Source organism: Poecile atricapillus, chromosome 4 (assembly GCF_030490865.1).
Source record: "Poecile atricapillus isolate bPoeAtr1 chromosome 4, bPoeAtr1.hap1, whole genome shotgun sequence".
In the NCBI taxonomy this organism is placed as follows: Eukaryota; Metazoa; Chordata; class Aves; order Passeriformes; family Paridae; genus Poecile; species Poecile atricapillus.
The window spans coordinates 32,536,856-32,560,047 of record NC_081252.1 but is presented as its reverse complement, the minus strand read 5'-3'; the positions used below and the strand labels follow the sequence as shown (position 1 = coordinate 32,560,047).

The following is a 23,192-nucleotide window of genomic DNA, read 5'->3' as shown; positions in this document are numbered from 1 at the left end:
ATACTTACACAAGCAACAAAGAGAAGACAAGAGAAAAGCACAGAGCACGGTCACTTGTGCTGAGTTCTCCTTCTCTTCTCCCTCCAGCAGCACAGGGACATCAGGTCTGGGTATTTTTTTAGCCCATGATGATGTGAGATGGTTTGTTCCACTCTCTGTACCTATCTGTAGTCTGTCAGTCAGATCTGCCTTGGTCAAACATTGCTCCTGGGAAAGGTCAGAAGTCTGCAGGAAGGTGAGAGCTGCTGCAGTAGGCTGTCAGTCTGCTGTAGCAGAAAACACCTGTGAAACTTCTCCTCCAAGCAGAAATCAAGGCTGAGTATACCAGTAGTTGGAATTCTCCTCCAGGGACATCACATTCTGTGAGACTTGGTGCAAGACCACTGGTGGTGAGAGGTTCCCTGTGGCTCCTGAGACCAGAAAAGCCAGACTGGAAGTGTAGAGATCAAGGGTGTTGGTGTTGCTCCAAACACTTGACACTTGGCAAATCTGATGGCCCATTACAGCAGTTTTCAGCCCTTTTCACAGGAACAGGGCAGGGGAGGAAATCTCAGTGCCAAATCTGAGATTACATGACCAAATGCCAGAGCCTCCACAGTGACTAGAGGTGAGAACTAGCTATTAACTCCTCAGGCAAGCATGGCAAGTGTGGGCTGCTCTGGTCAGGCCCTTGTCCACCTCAAGGCACCAGGGTTGCACAGGAGACCCCGGAGAAGGAGTCACTGTGCAGCTGACAGCATGTCCAAGCTGTAAAACCAGTGACTTGCCTCTGGCAGAGTAAGTGCTCTCCGCTCTGAGCTCTTGAGCAAGGAGACCTTGCTGTGTTTCCCCACTCAGAGACCTTTTCTGTGTTGCTCTGAGGGTGAGCTAAGGACAGACCACCTTGCAGTCAACACATGGCTATGGGCTTTCCATGTAAAGCATAAATCAGTATGAGCACAGCTTTCCAGCAACTGGAAGCCCTTCTCAAGCAGAAAAAGGCTCTCAAAAGTGTTCAGAAATATCCAGAGCCCTACAGCCTGGTGTGGTAACACCAAGAAAAGAAATGCCAAAGAGAAGATTTACTTCTGGACAAATACAGAAAAGGGACTGGCCCTGAATTTCTTAACAAGTCTGAAACTCAAAGCTTCCTTCTCAGATGTTGTTTTCTGTTATGCACAATCCTTAAACAGAGTTTTCAGCAGTACAAGCAGAAACTATTACAGCTGGCTTAAGTGATTGCCAGTATGTTGAAAATGCCTGCAGTGGCACAAGCATCCAGTGGGATCTATTTTCTGGAGCTTACTGACCTCAGATGTATCAGTGCTTTTCGACTCCTACTGCTAGTTGTGCTTGCCTCTTTGTGAAAGATTGCCTGAACTTACTTGGCCAACATTTTGCTCCAGTTAGATCTGGAAAAAAGGACACCTGAATAAGCACTGACCTTTCTCAAGGTGAGACCCTTATTGCCCCAGTGACATTTCCAGTTATTTGACATCTTGAGCAATGCATGAATTTATCCCCTAGCTGATTCTTACAAAGTAAACAAGCCAGAACACAATGCTTCTACAAAATTGCTACATCACGGGACTGCAAATATCTAAAAATTGAAATAAAGAGCAAGGTAAACATGATTTCAATACTTTTTGATATTTTCCTTGCTAGGGACAAAAAGACTTTCTGTATATTAATGAAGCAAGAATTCTCTGTTTCAGTAGTCCACAGACAAATCAAGAACCTGTGGTATCAAATATCAGCAAGTTTAAAGAAGAACCTAGCATTGGGAGAAAAGAGCACTAGCAACTTCAGAAAAAATGCTGGTACTTTTTTAGGAATTTCAGGAAAGGCTAAAACTTGAAATTGGCCTGAGCATTTTGAGTAATGCTTATGGCTACACTCACCTTCCTGCTCTTTCTGGAGAACTGGCTACTAGCATTTCCATGACTTGGAAGCCATTGGTCCTTCTCACCTCCAAGTCCTTGTTGGTTAACCTTGGAAATGTACTCAGAGTCATCTTGGGCACCTAAGAAAGGGCCAGATATAGGCAGTAAACAAAACTATGAAGTTCTATGTCCTGCCTTTACTTTTTCCTCAGTCCTGCTTCTGTCTGAGCACATTCAGACCCTTCCTGCCTGACAGGACACTTCTCCCAGTGTCAAGAGCTCAGAGGTACATTGAGCAAAAGATGAGAGAAACATTATTTCCCCACACCCTGCCTCTCCCCTAGTCATGGCTCAGAAGAAAGGCATGTCTCTCCATCACACATGCACCATTTATAACAAAAACCACCCTGTCCAAGGAGTGTTCCTGCCTTACCAGTAAGGACTGTGGTTTTCTGCCAACTTGTATTTTTGGAGGCTGTTTACATATAATGACTGCTCAGATCACTCCGGTTTGTTGACATCTTTTTTCTGGAGGTCCTCAAACTGGACTCTGTTCTTCTGAAACAAAACTACAAACACCAAGCAGATGGAAACCAAGATGTAAATATCCTTTGCTCCCATCAAGTGGGTGGGAGCTTATCAGGAGAAATCACCTCTGAGGGCAAACAAAATGTAGCTCTAGAACATCAAGGATACTTTCTGTCCCGTCCAAAACCCAGAGTGAAGCTGGATAAGCACCACCAGGAATTGTCCTTAGAGGTGTGACAAGCTCTGCAGAAAACAGGGCAACAGCTGGGAGAGAGGGTGTACTTGTGGACACCAAATCCATGGTAACATGGACTGCAAGAAAGGCTTAGTCACTGGCAAATATGCATCTGGGTTTAAGGTTTATGCTACAATTACATTTGCATACTATTTATTCAGAAGTCCTTTTCTTTTCCATCTTGTGCAATTTTGAGTCCCTCAGCATTCACTGAAGACCCCTTCTTATATTGAGCCTGCCAGTTTTGGGGTTAAGATGAACTGGAATGAATCCTATAGTGTTATATACAGAGGATGTCCTACAGTCATCAGAAAATGCAAAGAGAAAGGAGATGCCACCTGGAGAAACCTTGAGATGATTCAGAATCCAGAAGCAGATGCCAGCTGAGATCTCAGGGGACCCTGAGCAAATACCACTACCAGTGGCAAGGTGGCATTGGGAAGAAAAATTACTGAACTCCAGGAAGGTGTTTCAGATGCTCACCTGCAGCCAGCATCCATCCCCCCACCTCCAGTCTCCTCTAAAACATCACCTGCTTTACTAGTCTGGTATTAACAACCTGGTGAAAGAATTTGTGCCTGATTTGCCAGGTAAAAAGGGAACCAGTTTGCAGCGATGCTGTCACACAAGGTCAAAGCCACCTGTGAAATAGTGCAGGCCCCAGGCCAAACATGAAGACAAGTCCATAATAACATTAGCTGCCAAATTTGGAAAGCCTTTGACTGCAGCATTATTACCTAAATTTAAGGGTAGCAGGACTGGTTGAATTATTCACTGCAAGCAAACTCTCTGGCAAGCCTTAGCCCTGTTACCTGTTCACAGGTCTGTTTACAGATGTCTGTTACACAGAACAGTACAAACTGTTCATGCAAAACACATTTCAGCCCGGGAGCTGTCTGCCAGTCCTTTACTTCTGTAACTCCCTGCCCCATGGGTTGTGCCAAGGGTGGTATCCCTGCTCCCTCCAGTACCTGTAAATCCTACCTATGGGCAGAAGAGAGATACAGCCCATAGGGAGGAGCAGGACTCTGCCTGTAAAGCACATGGCTAGGTTTCACCACCATTTTTGCAGATGCTTATGCATGTATTTGCTGGTATCCACTTTGCATTCTTTCTTGTTCTCCTCTGTGGGACCATCATCTTTCTCTGGTGGAGTTTTTTTGCCTGTCTGAGGGACCACACTGAAGACAGTGCGGAGAGTCCATCATGAGATGCACTTCTCTTACTGCTGTCCCTCTACTTGCAGCCAGCCCTCTGTCTCCTTCTGCCTTCAACAGTCTCACAGTCATTTCCAATTCTCCTGGCTAAAGAATTAAAACAAAGCACTCCCATGCTTGTGGAGGAGGCTAGTGCTGTGCTGCCAGTGTCACACACACATCTCTCTGAGGCCTTGCACTACCTTTCCCAGAGGCAGGACTGTTACCAGGAACAGTCTCTAGTACAGGAAAACTGCTTTTTGAGAAGAAGGAGAGATGGAGCTGAAGGCAGCCCAGAAAGATTGGCTGCTCCAAGATTACAAAGGGAAAAATAAATTCCAGGAATATTCTTTTTTTTTTCTTTCCATTTTTTGGGGGCATTCTTTCTTCAGTGGAGGGACAGTTCTCTTGACAACCCCTTTCACCTATTATGAGCTGTGTCTCAGTGTCTTGCAAGACTGGGTTCACTGCCCAATGCTCTGGTTTGCTTCACTTGTTTTCACACAGTTGCACAGAAATTAGCTCTACCCTGCCCATGCAGGATGTACCTTTTCATGTTCCACCAGGAGGGACAATAGTCTGTTTTTGTGGTTTGTGCAGACAACCACAGAGGTACTTTAGCAAGCAAAAGTTGCCCTGAGAGGGAGTGACACCTAACCCTGAAAGTACGAAGACCAGGCATCCCAAATGGGATTGAAGAAGAATCTTCAATCTAAGAATCTGAAAAGCTGAATTCTCTTCATCCCAGCTTAAACACAAACCACTATCAAAAAATAAGCACCACACTTTCCTTACTTCAGCAAGTGCTTCAGACTCTTCTCAACTCTGAGTCAGTTCAAGACTTTCTAAAGGCCAAAGGCTAAGCACCCTGACCTGCAATTGAGGACCTTGGCAAGTAATTGAATTTCAGATCAGCTCCACCACCACCCCTGTGCAAAGTGCAAAGTATAATAGAACATGATCCCAACCTCAGCAATCGAAGAGCAGTTGTCACTATTAATTTTCATTGAAGCGCAGAAACAAAACACCTAAAATCCAGATCTAGCTGTCTTCCTCCCATACTTTTTGGGAAGGCTAGTGAGTGAGCTGAAGAGAAAGAACATCCCCATTTTCCAAAGCCTTTGATGTCTGGGAGATCATGTTTGGGCCTCACAATCCCTCTCCTGGCTACCTGAAATCCCCATCTCTCTAGTGGAAGTTCTGTGGACGCTCGGATGCTGCACAGCACCAGCAGCAGCACAGTTTCCACCTCCCAGCTAGGTCATATAAAGAGGCAGCAAAGACCAGTGGTACAGTTCATCCTCTGGCAGTACCTGCCTCTTCCTATTAAGCTGTCTGGGCCATGGGATTGCTCCAGGGACACCATTCCAGTGCCCACACAGAGGTATGAGCAGCAGTGCTAGTGGAAATGTCTCGGGCCTCCAGGCTGGCCTCCAGCTGCTGCTTCAGAAGACAGGAGGTCCTGCAGGTCCCACATGCTTTGTGCAGACAGTTCAGATACCACAGGGCACCAGACACCTATGTTTAGGTAGCTAAATCTTTCCCCTAGCAGGCCCTACAGGTCTAATTCTTAAGGAGCTTAAGGTAGAGGGACTTACGTGTTGTTTGTGCCAAGCTGTTCTGAGACGGGAAAAAATAAAGTGGAATTGGAACAGGACTAGATTGAAACCTGCAACTCCATGGCAAATCCAGCAAGTGACAACCATTTCTAATCAACAGGCATCCTTCTATCTTCTTGAGAAAACAACTTCCTAGTTGGTCTCCATTCACCATTAAATCTCTGCTGAAAATGTATGCTCCATCACACTTCAGTAAACTATATCTGGAAAGACTCACAGACTCCTCTTCCATTTCAAAGTCTGTCATTGTAGGCTGTACCCTTTGGAGTGGATCAACAAAATTGTTTTGTAGTAGGACACTACAGTCCCCTGCCATCTTTTGAGTTTTCTCTCATGTTGGTAGATTCTGGAAGGATGGCTCCAAGCACAGCCAGATTGCCCTCTGTACTGTGTGGGATCGGTACAATCCAGTAAGTCATCGGTGCCTTTTCAGCATCTCAAATAGTCCACAGACACCCTGCAACCTGAGGATTTGTCTGCATATATCCTCCCAAGACCAATTTTCATGCTTTCATGAAGCCAAAATAAATCAGCATGGATCGGTAGAAGATCCTGGCATAACTATAATCCTAGGATTATCTTGTTTTAGCTCTGTGAATCACTAGGGTATACTCACTGTCTTTTGTCTCTTTATCTCAACAACTAATTACACCAATCCCATTCATTTATTATCCAATCACCTTATTTTTATGCCTTGGGATTTCAGATTTGTCTTGTCAGGGTTTAGGCTGTCCATTGTTCATTCCATGTAAGTATTCCTGGAAGTGTTCAAGGCCAGGTTGGATGGGTCTTTAAGCAACTTGATCTAGTGGAAAGTGTCCCTGCCCATGGCAGAGCTGAGACTAGATGATCTTTAAGGCCCCTTCCAATCCAAACCATTCTAGGATTCTGTGAGCTGTAGGTGCGCTAATTTTGGTGACCTGTTAACACACGTGCCATCAGCACCCATAATTTTCAGACATCTCTAATTATTTCTTTCTGATGCTTCTAGACATTGCTTCTCCATTCATGTCAGTCTGTCTTCCATAGTCTTTACAACTCCTGACAGCATAAGAGAGTTGAAGAGAAATTGCTCATGTTCTTTGCAGTCAGCACAAACACAGTCCAGAGGGTTTTATGCTGTCAGGTGAAGTGACTGCATGCACTCAGAGCTCTTGGAAGTCTCAGTGCTAGAGCCAGGGCAGACTGCAATGCCGCACTGCTCAGGAAAGCATTTGCAGAAGACACATCCTGCCTGTCCAGAGAGGACATGCAGAGCCAGCTGCTTTGGAGACCAGGAGCTTGTGTGGAATTCCCTCAGGCAAAAGCTGGTCTTCAACAGTTCAGCCAAAATTACAACAGCAGTGGCACAGCTTCTTCCTCTGGTGGCAACCTACACTAAAATGCTGTCTACTGAAAAGAAACAGTAGAGGGTTTAGGGAAGACGGCAGCTGAGGAGACAAGGCAGCTAGTTTCCACTTCTAGCACTTTTCTTAGTCATTGCATAAGCTTGAACAGCAATTTAATTCGATGCCTGGATTTCCTCTTTAGAACAGGGCTAGTAGCTCGTAAATCACAGGGTCAGTGTCAAAAAGTCACTACACTTGCCCATTTCTTTAAAGCAACCACAGGGCTCAGCACATGCTTTAGGAGGTTATATGTCTGACAGTGAGGAGCTGATTAACTATGGTAAGATGCCATGGTCAGGACCACAGCATAGGGAAGCAGAGGAAGAAGGAGGTAAAACAAAAGGGAAGCTGTATCCCAGACATGCAGAGCAGAGCTGGTGCAGGACAGAGTGGAAAGCTTGACTTGAAAAGCAAAAGGGGGACAGAAAGCAGGCAGTTATACATCAAGGTATGTATGTTACAGACACTTTGTCCTGCCAAAAAAAAGGAAGTTTTTTCACATAAGAGCAGTGGTTGTCTGCCAGATTGAAAGTTAGCTGGTGTGGATAGAGGAACAGAGGTCAGCTAGAGTCCATCAAGACCATTCAGTCCATTTACACATGCTCCAAAACACAAAGATTAGCGGTAGGGGGAGCACTTAAAAGATTACAACTGCATATATGGCTCTAGAGCACAAGGAACTGGCTGAACTGCAGGATGTGCTCAAGGAGATTTTGCACAATTAAAATATTCTGCAGATGGCAGAAGAGGAGGAACAGATGGAAAGCTCCCCACAGCAATGGCCATGTGGCTGCAGCCACCAGCTCAGTTAAGACGTGAAGACATTTCATATCCAGTATGATCACAGTGGGACAAGCTTCCTTTATACCCAGTGGCACACAGCCAAGATCTATGCTTTTCATCTCCCAGACACAAAAGCTGATGTTTCCACCTCAGAGCATTTTGCTCATTGCCACAGCTACCAAGAGGGTCTGTGGCCTCCTGACTCAGAAAAGCAGCTCTACAACCTTGAGCCATGACTACCTTGGTTCAAGACAGAAATTTCATCCAGTATGACACATCCGCTGCAACATCTACAGAAATGTTTCATGCACAAGACTCTATGAGCCAAGAACAGAGGAGGTCATTCACTCTCTGCCAAACCATCTCACTAAACAACAAAACCTCCCGTGTATGTCAGTCAGTATCCACCAAGGTGAGGCAGGTCTCATGGCTGGAGGACAGCATGGCAGCATTTCTTTTTTCTTAGCCTGAAACTGAGCTAAATCATAGGCTTTTACAATTATGTTTTCATAGTGAAAGAGCATTGTCTGGGGATCATCCATTTTGGAAGCCTTGATCCAACACTTGCAGGGACATCACCATCTCCCAGACTAGCCTGGAAGAAAATTTCCTCCTGTTATGTTAAAATCATATGTAGATCTCTTCATCTTCGCAATCCCTCAAATACATAGTTTTAAAGATTTTTCTAAGTTTAAAAACACCATTTTCCTCTTTCAAGGCCGACAAAGTTTTCCATGCTTGAAGACTAATGACAATGATCAGAAAAATCAAAGGCCTTTGAACAGGTTAACTTTCAGAATCTAGTAAAGTGTCATGCTACCTCCTCCACATGATGCTACACTTACCAATGCAGCTCTAGTGTGGAAACAAATACCAATCAGACAAATACCCATCACACATCTAATTTAATTGTCATTTAATTTCAAAATGACCCTGTCCTTCCCATGATTTTTAATCTCTAACAGTGGCAGCACCTCCAGCGATGTGCACATGATAGAATGCATGAATTAAACCATGAGAATTGGCCACAAGCTGTTTGCCATGACATGTGAAGGAAGCCATTAGATTCTCCATTTACTTATACTGTCTTCCCTACTGTTGGTGTGTGCTAAATGGCTGCAGCAGCATTCAGGAGCCCCAACACTGCACTCCACAAGGCAGCAGTCCCTGATCTGATAAAGGTTCTGTAAGACCTGTTTGTAACAGCGAGGCCAGCAGTGCAGACAGGATTACAGCAGAGAGTACAGCTGCTTCCAGACATGGCTTGTTAGAAAATCAGTACAGGCAGGGTCAGAGAAGGACTATTTCGTGTATCCAAAGCAAACAAGAACAAGGAGTGAACCGGCACATTTCAGAGAAGCCAGCCCCCAAAACCAGCAAACGTGAAGCTTTTGAGAAGGGTCCAAAGAAGAAATGCCCATATGACTCTGCAGATTAACAGGGGGGAAACAAAGCATCAGTATAGCTGAAGAAAACTGCTCCCAGAGATCTACAGCACACTAACAGATAGGCTTTGCAGGCACCACTGCAATTCCCTCCAATGCAGAAAGCCTGATTTCTGTTTCAGCTGTGCTCCTCCCAGGCTTCTCAGCTCAAATAAATGCTCCTTATCTTTAGGTCTGTCTGTTTACTGAAGTCTGCTGCGAGTGGTGTGACCCAGATTGTGCTTAAATACAGCCAAGCTCAGCACAGTAGCAGCCACTCACGCTCTCTGGACATGGTGCTTAGCATCTCAAAGAGCCTGTTGTCAAAGTTCAGCTGTCTCAAATGCTCAAACTATATGGACAGGTAATATCTGACCTAGACTGCCTAGATCAACAGGTAAAATGTCACTTCTCCCTTCTTTTTACTCTTCTGTCATCTTAGTCCCTATATGCATGAATGGAAATGAATCACAAATGTAGGAGTGTTTTCAAGTGAGCAAAGAGGGCACGCTGACTCTCACAGCTGGCTGCTACACCTGCCTCTAAATTACATATAAAGCACTTTCACGCTGCACAGAGCATAAGTATTCAACTACTTATCAATTCAAGCCAGGAATTAATATGAAATAAATCTTGCTCATCATGGGATTCTCTGGGAAGGAGTGTCATGCTTCACAGCCCAAGTCCTGCACACCACTCCAAACCTGAACACAGCCACAATGAAGCAATTCCTGCTTATTGGGACATCTCTGGCTCATAGAGATCCATTTGGCTACATGTGCTTTTTAAAAACTAACATTGGTGAAATAGGGCACATAAACAAAGGAGGTCAGAATCACCTGCAAGTACTTTACCAATGCAAGACCACTACTACCATTCACTTCAAACAGCAAAACCTCCTAATTAGCACTAATTTAGCCAGGAAGTAGGAAAACCCCCCGCCATGATATATCTGCAAGAGGCATCACAAGATTTACAATTAAGATGTGCAGTCATGACCACACCAAGTTAAGATCACAGGAGCAGGACATGGTGCTACCCGTGGGCACTCCTGAACTGAGTGGCCACAGAGGAGACAGATGCCTGAGTCATGGAATCACATCCCCAATCAGAACACACCTAGAGGTCACCTCTGCCATAAGGAGGTGTTCAAGGCTTTTGTCATTCACTTGAAAAAGACTTTTTTCCATATGGGGCCACCTTAGTGAAAAGCAGTTACACTTCCTTAGTTTAAAGCGCACATCCCTTATGCTTCTTCAGGTTTTCCTCCCATGACACCAAGTCCTCCAATTTAAAAAGGGCAAAAGCCAGTAAGCATTGGAGGCTGTTGAATGTGAAAGGACTGAACTAGAAAGAACCCAAGAGAGAAGCAACAGCTTGACCTCTAAAGCCTTGTCAGCATGCTAACTTGCAGATCAGTACCCCATTTTCTGCTGGAGGAAGGTGTTCTAGAATAGTGTTAGCCCGCTCCTAACTATGGCTCTGAGGCCAGAGCTCAATAAAAGGCAGAGCAGAAGCCTGTACTGACCACACCCATATCTCCACTTGGGGAGTCCTCCTGGTGAGCTGTCACTGCCACCCCATGGGGCTGCCAAACATCAAGTCCTTGAAAGGAGGCTGGAGTGGTCTTGGTTACAGCAGAATGATTTCTATACATCTAGCCCATTTCAAAAGCCTGCAGTCAGTAACTGGGTCCCCTCTACCCTCCACATGTAAGACTTCCAATTTCTTTATAAAGGGCCTGTCAGTCGTTACTATAACACACACAGATCTTACCTGGCACAAACTTCTCTCCAGAAGAGACAAATGTTCATTAGTGGAGGAAAAGGAGGAATTAAAAACAGCCATGGGAAGTGTAGGGTGAGAGAAATGAGTGAAAAAACCACTGCTTTCTCAAGATCACCGAAGAACCGTCAAGGCCTGCAGTGAAACACTGAGAACTCTCCAAAGGCATGAGAATGTAAGGTGAACTGAAGTTTTTACTTATTTCCACTGCTGAGAACAGCCCCCTCCTCATTGCAATGTTAATTTCCAACAAAATATGGAAACAAATACCTTGTTAGACCAAATTATTAAATTACCTTACTATCAGACAAGCCCAGGCAAAAGCAGTTTCTGTGGACAGCTGACCTGCTGTGAGTGGCCCCTGCAGCCACACCTCACAAGGAGTTAATGGGAGGCTATGAACTGTTGTGACCTCTTTCCCATTTGCTCAGAGACAGAGGCTGTTGCTCTTTAACCTGAGAAACCTTTTTTCCTAACATAACCCCAAGATTATGTGAATCCCTCTCACGTTCATATAAATGTATATATTAAGAAATCTACTTGAAAGCACTCATGTTGAAATTAGTCTGCAATCCCTTTGTTTAAAGTTGCTACTATTCCACAAATGCTGTCTGCAGTAGCAGTAGAATTGCTCAAGTACAGCTCCTGAAATGTGAAATAAAAAGCAACAGAACAAAGCCTCTAACTCGATCAACAAGGCAATCAATGTCTGCATGCTTTTTTTCTGCATAAAAAAGACTGGATTGTTTTTTACATAGTTGTCAATTTTTTCAACATAGAAAGACTCCTCTAATAAATTAAAATATTCATTACAGCAGATGCTCTCAGCAAGCTTCTTTGGATGAACAAATGAAATGAACCTGAAAAAACAGTTTGGCTGAACATCAGCATCACTATTAAAATCACCAAACCATTTTTTTTTCCTCAAGTGCCTCCTTCCCCTGTGGCATGAAGTATCCAGGAAAATTTATCTCATTACTGAATGTTGTGAACTAGTCACATGCATGGGATTTAAGCCATCCAGCCATTGCAATGTTGCTGGTCCACTAAAGAAGACAAATCATGAGCTGAGCTGATGCCAAGACCCCCAAGACTGCTGAAATCATCTCATGCTTTAGAGACCAAATTCAGTACCTGACATGTTTAAAAATATGAAATTATTTTAATAAGTCTGTTTACATTTCAAACAAATCAGCAAACATTGTTAAAATTCATTTAATCTCAAAATCACAGAATCAAATATTCTGTGAAAATACTTACAGCTTACAGTTGGACATTAATTCAAGAGATAAAATAGTATCTGGAATGATTCCACTGATTTCTGCAGCTCATACATAAAATCATCTTAACCTATTCAAGCAATAAACAGAAAACAATTATTATTTAACCCTTATCTCAAAATATCTTTTTGAAATTATTTAGCAAAAATAAACAACTCTGTACGTACAATTACAACAGCTCTTATGCAACCTATAGTATAATCTGTAACAAATAAAAGTTTCTCATTTGACTGTGAGCCTGGTTCCAGACCTGTAAATAAAGACCAGTGATAAAGTCTCTGGCTGCCACCATGCCCAGGGCAGATCTGCTGAACTAGACTCAGTTTTGTCACAGAAACTTGCACAACAGTAATTCAGACACAAAAAAAAAAGGAGATTACCATGGTACTTCAGAAAAAGAGGATACTACAGTTGCTACACTGAAAAGCAGGTATATAAAAATTTGTACAAAATATAGGCTGACAGATAAATGGTACTTTAGGAGAAAGCATTTAGAGATTTGTATTTTACCATGTGAAAATCCATCAAGTGGATAGCTACAAAATGAAAAACAACAGTAAAGTTCAACAACACTCTACAAGAGAACAACTAGCTGCTTTCAGGGAAAAAAACCCAAAAAACCAAAACCATAAAACATCATTCTGAAGCAGTTATGGCTGTCCAAATCTGTGACTCAAAAAGGAAATCATATGAAGCAATTGACTAATACTTCTCCCTTCTGCATCAATTTAAAATGGAAGTTTTCACAGTTCCATTGATGCCATTTAACAGTCAGAAGAGCAAAGCGGGGTTTGGAGGAGTTTGATTAGTCAGTGTTCTTAATGAAGTTTATTAATTGTTTGTGTTCTGAATGTAGGTGGTAAAAAGGGTAAATTGCAATATAGGGATAGCAATTTTTTTTCTCCTTAACTTAGAGCAATCAAAATACATTATTCCACTTTTCAGAACAAGCCATTCTAATGCAAAGTTGATCACATTAATGGTGCACTTTGTAACAGCCCATGGAGACAAAGCAAATTAATACTTTGGCCTCTTTTGAATATGATCTTATCTGAGGCCTGGAGAGAAAACAGAAGTTCCTAGTAATTAGCTGTGGCCTTTAATAATAAAATTGTGTTAATCTTCCAGTGTTAAATTTTGTAATAAAGGCATAGCTTCATTGTAGCAGAAGCACAAGAAGATACCAAAAATAGCTGAACACGTCTTTAGTCATGAACGAGAAGCTTCTTGTTTGTTTTATGTAATAATCACAGAGCATGAAATTTTGACAAGGGATGTTTTGAACTTACTTTTACTTCACTCATTTTTAAGATCAAATGGCAGATAGTGTCTAAAAACAACATTAAATGAAGGGCAGCTATGCAGGAATAGGAGATGGGATCCTTACAGTGAAAATCTGCAGAACCTTCTCTTTTGAAACACAGGTTAGGAAAAATATCATCATACTACATTAATGAAATTTTTATTCAATACCCAGCTCTTCCATTTGATGGGGAAGCAGCAAAACATATCCCTTAAAGAAGAACCCCAAACAACAGTATTCCTCTGCTGCTTTAGAGCAGATGAATGCACACCCATTTCTCCTAAACTTTGTAAAAAACCAAAAAAATTGGTAGCAACCCTTAGCAGAGAGTGCCTTATCAGGAAGGGCCAGCCCAACCACTGCTCTTTCAGTTCTTCCAGGAATGGCTTATTTGTGTGCAATGAATAAGCAGATGCTAGATATCACTGGAATACATCAATGAACAAATACTGCCCACAGGCTGAGGTGGAACAGCAGCACACAGGCCCAATCCCTCTTAGCAGGTGTTCAAATGACACATTCTTAAAAGCTTAACACTTTGTCTGGATTCCAGGTATCAACCTCACTGCTAGCAAAGTTGGAAACAACAGAAGTCATCAGTACAAAAAGAAATTGCTGTAATAGGCTTCAAAGAACAAACAGCTTCCACGCTCCTCTTTATTTCAACAGAGATGATTAGTTAAGGTGCTTTAGGATTCTGCATGGCAGACAAGCTGGCAGAGGTGGCCATTTAATAAGCTCTGGAGTCTTTAGCGGGTATCTGAGGGCAGCTCCTGAGGCAGAACCCTGAACTGCTAGTTTCTGTAGCGGGGCATCTGTGGAGCAGGGGCTCCCTCTAAGGGGACTGAGGAGGAGACTGTCATCAGCTGTCCACCATGAATTCTCTCATTCACCCGCAGGTCACAGCCATCCTGCAGCATCCTTATAGCTATCCTTGCAATGTTTTTAGAGTCATCAAGTCCACTGTGAGGTCTCCCATCATAATTCATGCCCAGATTTTCAAGCATGATTGCCAACTTGGTCTGCTTCCTAGGAACCTGATGGGAGAAAGCAAGCAACATTCAAGGATTAGGTTCAGTACCAAGTCTTTTTAATCTAACACGGGCAGTAGAAACACATGCAGATTTTAAGCCAACTTAAGTCACTTATTACTTTCATGTTGCCTTCTGTCAGATCACTAACCACTGAACTTCAAAGCACCTTGGTGAGACAGACACTTTCATTTTTACAGAGGAAGCACAGTCAACAGGAGTTTGTCGAGACCTGGGATCATGTCAAGAGCCTCTTAACAACACCAGCTCAAGATATGCTTGTGCTGGCAAGGGTGGAAGCCATGGCCTAGATAAGTTTAACCATCTTTATAAAAAACAAATTACTATCCCCAGTGGCATTGCAGAGGGAATCTGAGTTTGGTTTTTCCTTTTAAATTCTAAGTGATTAAAGAAGAACCAGGCTCCTCATTCTCACTGACATCAAGCTCCTGAATGCCTTCAACCTTCACAGGACCTGATCAGCAACACCTACAGCAACCCTGTAATATTTGCCCAACACAAAGTAAAGCTCTTCCCGTATTAAATGTCAATCTCTCTTTAATCTAGAGGTTACGTTTAGTATGAAAAAGCCCTTCAAAAGAAGACCATTAGCTAGGCTGAAATCCCTTTCAAAATAAGTATATTAGTGTAGACTGATTGGGAATTTGTTAGAATCTCCAATAACTCATTTTAGGATAGTCTGACAGAAAGCAACTGTAAGGTTCAGCACTGAACTCGGTATTACCTTTCTCTTGACAATTTGATTCCACTGTAGATACATCCTAATCTTTCTCTGTCCCTGTTTTCCCTGACTATGTTTTCCTCTGCCAAAAGTCAAGATTATATGAGGGTAGTGGTGAAAATTAATTTTTGTAGTGTATTGCATGAAAACAGGAAAAAATATTGAAAAATCAAGACAGTCTTTTCAGCTGAACTACTTCAAGATACACTTGATCTAAGAAGACTAGTGTAACATTTTTAGATAATCCTTCAAGGAACACAACCTGACTTTTAAAAACAAGATTAAAATCAAAATGCAGTAGATTATATGATCTTCAATTAGTGAAGTGAGATCTGCACATGAAATGCACTTGAAAACCAGGCACCAGGCAACTAGTTGTACTGTAATTTTACACTACACAAGTAGAGATGACAAGCACAACAGGACATTCTAGACTTTTAAACCAAATTTTCCCATAAAAGAAACAGCAATTTGTACAAACCTTGTAGAAATTCCCATATGATTTGCGAATATTGATCCACTTTTTGGCAAAGGAAGGGTATTTGATACGGCTAATACGGCACTGGATGTTCAAAAATTTACTCATATCCCAAGATCTTAGAAAGTCAAAAGAGGAAAACATTAGTCATATATAATCCTGTGTTCTACATATTGCACAGCTGTGGAATTAAAAGCTGTCTTGTCTCTGGACAGAAGACAAGACAGCTTTTTCCTTCTTGCAGAAGGAAAACAATTTAGGAACAAACAAATTAGGAAAAGCTCGTTTCCTCTAGTCACGGTAAAGAATTTTTTTATATGAATTTCTTAGTATTGGGGAAAAAAATACTGTCAGGAGCAAGACTTTCACCAGGATGGCTTCAGGTCCACAATGGTTAAGACAAAAAATAGCACACCAACTACTCTACCTACCACATCAACACTGAAAACTGCCAATAAACTAGATGCTTACACGGTCCTTGGGGAAGAAAGCAACACCTTAAATCTTCCTGATTATTTGGGTATGCATTTATCTCTCTACTTCAGGCAGGTTATTGAAACTAGACTGCACCTAGTTTTATGAGAAACCAGATCTCTATGAAAATATGAAGAAATTATAATCTTATTTATTTAGCAGCCTGCCTTCCTGAAGGGAACCACCCCAGTAAGTTCGTAAGCTGCAAGCTAAAGTAAAGCTTTTTTCCCCCATGTCTTCTACCTATCTATGCAGTCTCACCTATACAACAGAGATTTCAATGCACCTATTTTCCTTAAGGAGTTTCACTGAGGGGATTCCTCTCAAGGGGAATTCCAGAGACATTTAAGCCCAGTAATACAACCAGTCTTGCAACAGCTTTGCTTCAGCATTTTCTTTTTTTAAATTCACTGTTGCTTCCAAAGACAGCAATGTAATTACAGGTTAAAAATTAAAAATTGCAGAGTGTTATTTTCAGGTATTGTGTGCTAGATATAAATGGAGAATTACAGCAACAACAAAGTCTTCAGCATCACTCTGTTGTATACAGACCACTAGGAAAGAAACGGCGCCATCTGATGGATTTAAGCTTCATTTTGAATAGTTCAGTTCAGCTTTACCATTTTACAAAAAGCTTCAATTAAAATAAAACCAGCAAAATGGCAGTGTCCTGATCCATCTTAGCAATGCTCTCACAAATATTAAACATGGTTTTGCAGTTTTAGATTGTGCTGAAGGCTGCATAAGGACATACCCGTCGGTCAACATGCAATAGCTGTACTTTGTTCCCAGTTCTCGTTGTCTCATCCACTCTATGACATTCTGCAGAACTTGAGGAAAAATATCAGCTTTATCAACAATGTCCTTAGAGAACAAAAAAAAACAAAAAACAAAAAACAAAACAAAAACCAACAAAGTAAGGAAAACTTTTTCAGAAAAAAACCCCTCAGCATTAAATGTATAAATTGTATTGGTATATGGGCAATTAAAAAGTTGGCTTCATCAAAATCTTTACAAAAGCAGATTACATGTTAACAGATGACTGGACAGGTTCTTCTATACTGAAAAAATAGCACCACAAAAGCACCACTACAAGAGCCAACCTCCTAATAGCTTCTGTAAAGGTAACAAGGTTAGACAGCAGTTGAACTTGGATTAAAACCTTTGAGGTTGTTTCCCAGGCTCCATCTTAAGTCACTTATCACAAGCCATTGCCATCCTAAGACTCTAAACTCTTCAGAATAAAGATCTTAGGAGAGGAACTGATGCAATTCAAAAGGTGCTTTGCTCTACTAAAGATTAAATTTCTCCACATGAATTAAAAAGAGAATACTTTTCCCCACAAAATGATCAATTTAGTGAAATCAGCTCTGTAATAACTGGAAGAGGGGAAAAAACAAGGATTAAGAGAATAGGCCTTACAAAAAAATAACCATGAAGGACTACCATTTAAGGTTACCAGTCTGAAAACATCAACACCACATCCCTTTTTTTCCTATTTCTCCCTGAAGAAACGAAAGTGCAAATTACCTGCGTTATTCCTGTCAGACTGATGCAGAAGTCTGAAAGCTTGGGATTAATCTCTGGCTTCACGTATTGCTGAAAGGTATCCTCCTGTAACAGGAGAATCGATCACTCAGCTGCAGCACACTATGCAGCCTGCAAGGCAACTTCTCTGGCTCGCCTGCAGCCCAAAGGCAACAGCAGCTACTTGTCCTGCTGCAGGCAAAAAGGAGTGTGCACCTCCCAAGCCAGTATGAGCCTCCTGACTGGCCATCATCAGATTCCTAACGGGACAGAGAGCTTTCCAACCAGAGCATGGCCCTCCTCTCAGCCAGTAGGCACCAAAGAGTGGGAATGTGGATTTAAGAGGGAAAAAGGACAGACTGCAAAAAAGCAGAGAATTTGGGAAGAGTGAGGGTCAGGTAAAAAGAAGTGAAAGGCATGAGAAAAGCCTTATGTTTTTTAGGTGGTATCTCTAAAGGTTCACCTGCAGTTCAAGGAAAGCAACCAGCCGCACACCTCAGAAGCTTCAGGCAAGTCCTACACCTCTGGATGCCAGCCAGGCAAACAAAATCTCACTCTGGAAAGCTGAGCAATACAAGAGTGAAGACTGAAGGCAATTTCATGGGAAAAAGAAAGCCCCAAATCCCTGCTGTTACACAAAACGTTTTGGACACACAAAAAAGACACTCTCAGAGCAATAAAAACAATCCTGGTAATCTGCACAATCCTTTTTCTGTAGTTAAGTCATACATGCAGCTACACTTTATTGTAGTGTCACAATGATTACTGAAAACCCTCTTCCCATTAAGAGGTTTTCATACATGAACCATTAGTCAGAGGTGTGTGCACATCCTCTGTTTCAGTGGGTCACTCAATTTCAGTTAAGCAGCAGGTAGTTTATCCTAAAAGAAAGCTGTACTGGAACAGAGCACTCGAGGCTACCAAATGCCTGCTAAATATGTCTAAAATTGGGTTACACAGCTGTCAGTCTGTTGGGTACAATGTGGAAACAGCTGAGCCTGACAAGAAGTGGAGTTCACTCAATCTCACTTTCTAGACTTCTGCATTAGTGTCTTCTACACTGCCTCACACACCACCACAAAAATTGATAATTTTTTGATTGTGATGAATCCCTTGAGTCCTAGAAATAGATTTGTGGGCCTTAAAGCAGGGAAAGAAAGGGCAGGTGGACAACTATCAATACAGGGAGTTGACTGCAGGAGAATAATCTACTTGGATGATCATTTGGAAAACGCTTTCAGAGGAGAAAGTTTTGTTTGTACTTCAGGGGCACAGAGGATAAGCCCTTATAAAAAAAAGTATGCTATTTTTAATGAAGTTCAACATCTGCTTAAAAACTAATCTAGACTTTCTGATGCAAACAAGTTACTTCAAAGAACAGCACACCAACACAGCCATTAGATCACTTACTATTTCCAGGGTACGCGTGTTTACTAAGACAACAGGAAATTCAATTATTTCATGCACAAATTCAGGTGGGTTTCCTTCTTCACATGTTGCTTCAAAGTCAACAACACAGATGTAGTCATAGCAGCTGTCTCCACTAATGTGCTCCTTCTGCATCAGCTTCTGTTTCTTATAATAGTTTTTCAATCTCTTTTTCAGTACATCTTTCACTCCTCTAAAGAAATAGGAAAAGGGACAAAGATCACACTCTTGTTTAATTATTTCATTGTTAAAAAACTGAAGCTATATTTAACATCTGGAAGTTCAATATTTAACAACCTCATTTTGAACACCAGCACCTGTGAAATCTGAATTCCATTTTATCATAGAGGAGCATTATCCCCATTATCTACCCTACATTATATCCCATTTTCTGGGCTATCACAGAGGCTGTGATACCCCCCACAATACAATACCAGGGACAGACTGGGAAGCATGGCATAGAGACACTCTGCAGTCACTGCTACATCAGCAAGACTTGGTATCCAAAGCCTTTCCAAAGCTCCAATCTTTGTAGGTTACTCCTGGTTGACCTCTGGCCCTGGAAGATGTACTGCTTCACCTGTATTCCCCTGTGCCCTCTATATGAAGTGATTCATGCCTGAAGCCTTTCCGCATCAGTGGCATAGATAACACAGAATCCATCTTACATGTCCACATTTTACATTTTTCTCAATTTAAATTTAAAATTGAGCTTGATTCTCTCAAACTATTTGAGATTTCAGTTGTCAGAAAAACCTCCTGGTCAAGATCCTACTTTTCAGGAGGTTTGTGGCTACAAATAAATTCACATGGCAAGCAATTAAAGTAACTTACTCTACCCTTTTAATACAAACATTATAATGTGTAAGTGCATATGCCAGAACTACCATGTACCAAAACCAGAGCTGAATAAATGAAGATAATTTCCCCTTCCAAGGAAGTTATTTTCAAAATTTTTCATTGCAAATGAAATCAGAGAAGATGTAAGAGACACGTAGCAAATGGTATTATCAGAAAAGCAGCCCACTGATCCACAAAGAAGAACTAAAATCAAACTAGTAAACATGCATTTGAGAACATCAGCTGCTTGTGCAGAGATAACTCATCTTCACTCTGGTTTATTGATCTAGTTTAAGTCAATGACCAGTTCATTAAAAGCTGAGACAGTATGGGAGCTGGTAGAGGGGGAAATTACCTCTTTCTTCACCAAACTTATAAAAAATTTTGAAAATAGGAAAGGACGTTCTGTGATAATCTGCTCAATTCTCTACATTAGAACTGATGCACCATTTGTTTACAGGTAAGACATATTCTTACTTGACTTACTTGAATATATTGACAAAAAAAGCCTAGCTTGGGTAAAAGAGAAATTTTAAGATATCAGCATTTGCAACTAAAATAAAAAACTCATATAGAAAACTTACAGCCTAAGAGAATGCCACAAATACATCAGAAACTGTTTGAATTCTGCTTTCAATTTCTGAATCAGAGGAACTGCTAAACAGCTATATAAATCTAATGTTTTACCAAAAAAAATTCTCAAGTAATGATGTTTTCCTCATGAGGCACTAAATTAATTTAACCAACAAACTCCCCACCACTACTTCCTCATTCCTGCTGCCTACAGAAACACACTTTATTTTTCTCAGCTGACCTTCTTTACAATAGCTCAAGTTTGCCTGGTCACAGAATTATTAGTCTTGCAGGTCGTTTCCAGTACAGCAGGAACTATACTAAACCCCCTTGCCTCTGCCCCAGTGAGCACAAATCCAGTTTATCATAGATTAATTTTTCACATTTTCCTAGCACGTGTATTCAGAGTAGCAAACTCTTCATCTAAAGGTACTTATCTTCTGCATTGATTAAATCCTGAGCCTCATCACCAGAGTGTGTAGCAAGTATCAAATCTGTACTAGTACAGTAAATAAAAATATGGATATTCTGAAGCAAGTTGCTATTATGATTAAAGTCTGCAGCACCACCTGAGAACCACTGCAGTTCTTCTTTCCTCCTTGACCAAAAAGTGATGGCAAGTACCTTACATTTACATATTCTTTCATTTCTTTGGGTTGCCAGTTGAGCCAGCACACATTAAGCAGTATGCATTAATCCTGCAACAAAAGCTGCAACAAGATTGCACATAAAACAATTGGTGTCTGGTGCTGTGTCTGCTTTTCACTTTGTGCTGAGTTTTTAAAATTTAAAATAATCATCCCTCCTCACTCTACTGCTCTCAAAGATAAATCAACATGTTTCCAAATAACCTGGTTTCAAGCTTGAACTCTGCGAGTTTACTTCTGAGCTCTTCTCTGGTCATTCTGTTGATATAACCATTAGTTATAGCAATTTCTTTGTAAATTGGATCACTGAAGTCATTTGAACTGGCAGCAGAAGTTTTGTCATTAGTTTCTTGATCACTGATCCTACAGTGTTGCCGACCCTAAAAGAAAGAGAAATCAGGAAGTAAGTTAAGGAGGTCAAAACAAGATGCTTGAGCATTGCACAGATCGTTTTGGCACCAGAACGCAGTAAAGCATCACACTGTTACACTTGTGATCAAACTGAATGAACTAGCTTATAGATAGGCAAGAGAATCAATACTTAAGAGAAGCCTGCTCTGAAACACAGTTTTCCTAAACAGCAACAAACAGAATAAAGAGATGCTAATGTACGTGTCTTGAGCCATGTCGAACAGCAGCTCTCGGTGACAAAACTTGGACACGAATCCTAATCTCAACAGAAAGAGTTCTCTGGTGCAAACGGGCAAAGCCTTCACGAGCAGCGAGATTTCTCTCGATGCCTGAATTAACCAGAATCCACACGGACTGGGACACGCGGGCCGGTGCCCAGTAAGTGCAAGATAAACAAAGCAATAAACCAGCAGGGAGAACTACGGGCACTTCGGCTCCCGACGGCTACTTGCGGCCTTCATGGGGCGCGCACACGGCGCGGCCTCGGGCGGGTGAGCCCCGGCAGGGCAGGGCCGGGCAGGACCGAGGCCCGAGGCGGGCGGGCAGCCGAGCCACCCAGGGCGAGCGGGAGCGGGGCCGCGGCCTCGGGCCAGCACCGCCCGGCCGCACCGCCCCGCTCACTCACCGGCGGGCAGGCTGCGGGAGCGGCCGCCGCCTCATCCCGGGCGGGCTGCGGGCGGTTCTCTTTCTGCTCCTCCATGGCGGCGGCGGCGGCGGCGGCGGCGGCAGCGGCGGGAACGGCGGCGGGGACGGTGGCCCGTCGGGGGCGGGAGAGCGCGGAGCCCGCCCCTGGGCGGAGCAGCGGCCCTGCCACCGCCGCCGCGCTGCTGCCGCTCCGTGAGACATGGGGAGCTCCGGCTGCGGCTCCCGGCCTCGCCTTCCCTGGCATCAAACGCTGCGGAGGGCACGTGCCACGCCTGCCCGGAGCGCCTCACCCCGGCTGTCCCGGCAGCCCTCGACCCTGCCCCTCTGCGGCGGCACCGCCGCCTCCTGCGCCTGCCTCGGCCCTCCTGGGCTTCTGGCCGGCAGGCCCCCCGCGGTTTGGGTCACGGCAGCTCTCTGGAAGCTCTCTCCGTGTTACGGGAAATACACACTGGGCAGGCACCTCATTTTTATGCCTCCGTCCTCCTTCTTATGGCACTGACTTTGCTCACCCGAAACACGGATCTGGGACACGCGTGCCATGTTGGGTGCCAGGTCACAGCCAGAGCCCCTTCCTGGCAGGGAATCTGCCGTGCCTGCTATTCCCCATATCCCTCAATCCACAGCCAACAAACAGGGTGAGGTGGGTGGCACGAGATATGTAAAGCTCTCTGGATCTTCTTAGCCAGGAGGTGAAGGCAAAGTGATGAAGCCTCTGTCCATCACGTGTCAGTTTATTTTCCACTGGTACTTCCCACAGTCCTGAAATGCAGTCCAGTATCCCTCAGTGATGGAAGTGGATATGTATTGGCAAATAATGCAACCATACCAATACTTCCACATCTGCCAGAAACTAAACAGCCCAGAATCTTCTCTCTGCTCTGTTGTGCCTCAGGCCCCTGCACCCACCCTCAGTCGGGCCTCCCATCTCTGGCACACCAGCACCTCCTTGCAGATGCTGACATCCCTAGACCTGCTGTGCAGCGTTTGTCATCC

At 43.0% G+C, this 23,192-nt stretch overlaps 1 protein-coding gene across 2 annotated transcripts; it reads right to left on the bottom strand.

Moving 5' to 3' along the window:
- Positions 1 to 11,960: 11,960 nt before the first annotated feature.
- On the bottom strand, positions 11,961 to 22,642 carry ERI1 (exoribonuclease 1). 2 transcript variants are annotated; one of them, XM_058838675.1, is made up of 7 exons: positions 22,180 to 22,638; positions 21,348 to 21,523; positions 19,066 to 19,276; positions 17,659 to 17,742; positions 16,883 to 16,992; positions 15,658 to 15,772; positions 11,961 to 14,440 (listed from the first exon to the last, which is right to left on the bottom strand). In XM_058838675.1, exons 1-7 carry the CDS (start codon positions 22,441 to 22,443, stop codon positions 14,198 to 14,200), a joined length of 1,203 nt encoding a protein of 400 aa, XP_058694658.1. In that variant the 5' UTR covers positions 22,444 to 22,638; the 3' UTR covers positions 11,961 to 14,197. The 2 variants fall into 2 exon arrangements, with proteins under 2 accessions (XP_058694658.1, XP_058694659.1); XM_058838676.1 differs by lacking the exon at positions 17,659 to 17,742 and having other exon boundaries at positions 22,180 to 22,642.
- Between the last annotated feature and the right edge of the window lie 550 nt (positions 22,643 to 23,192).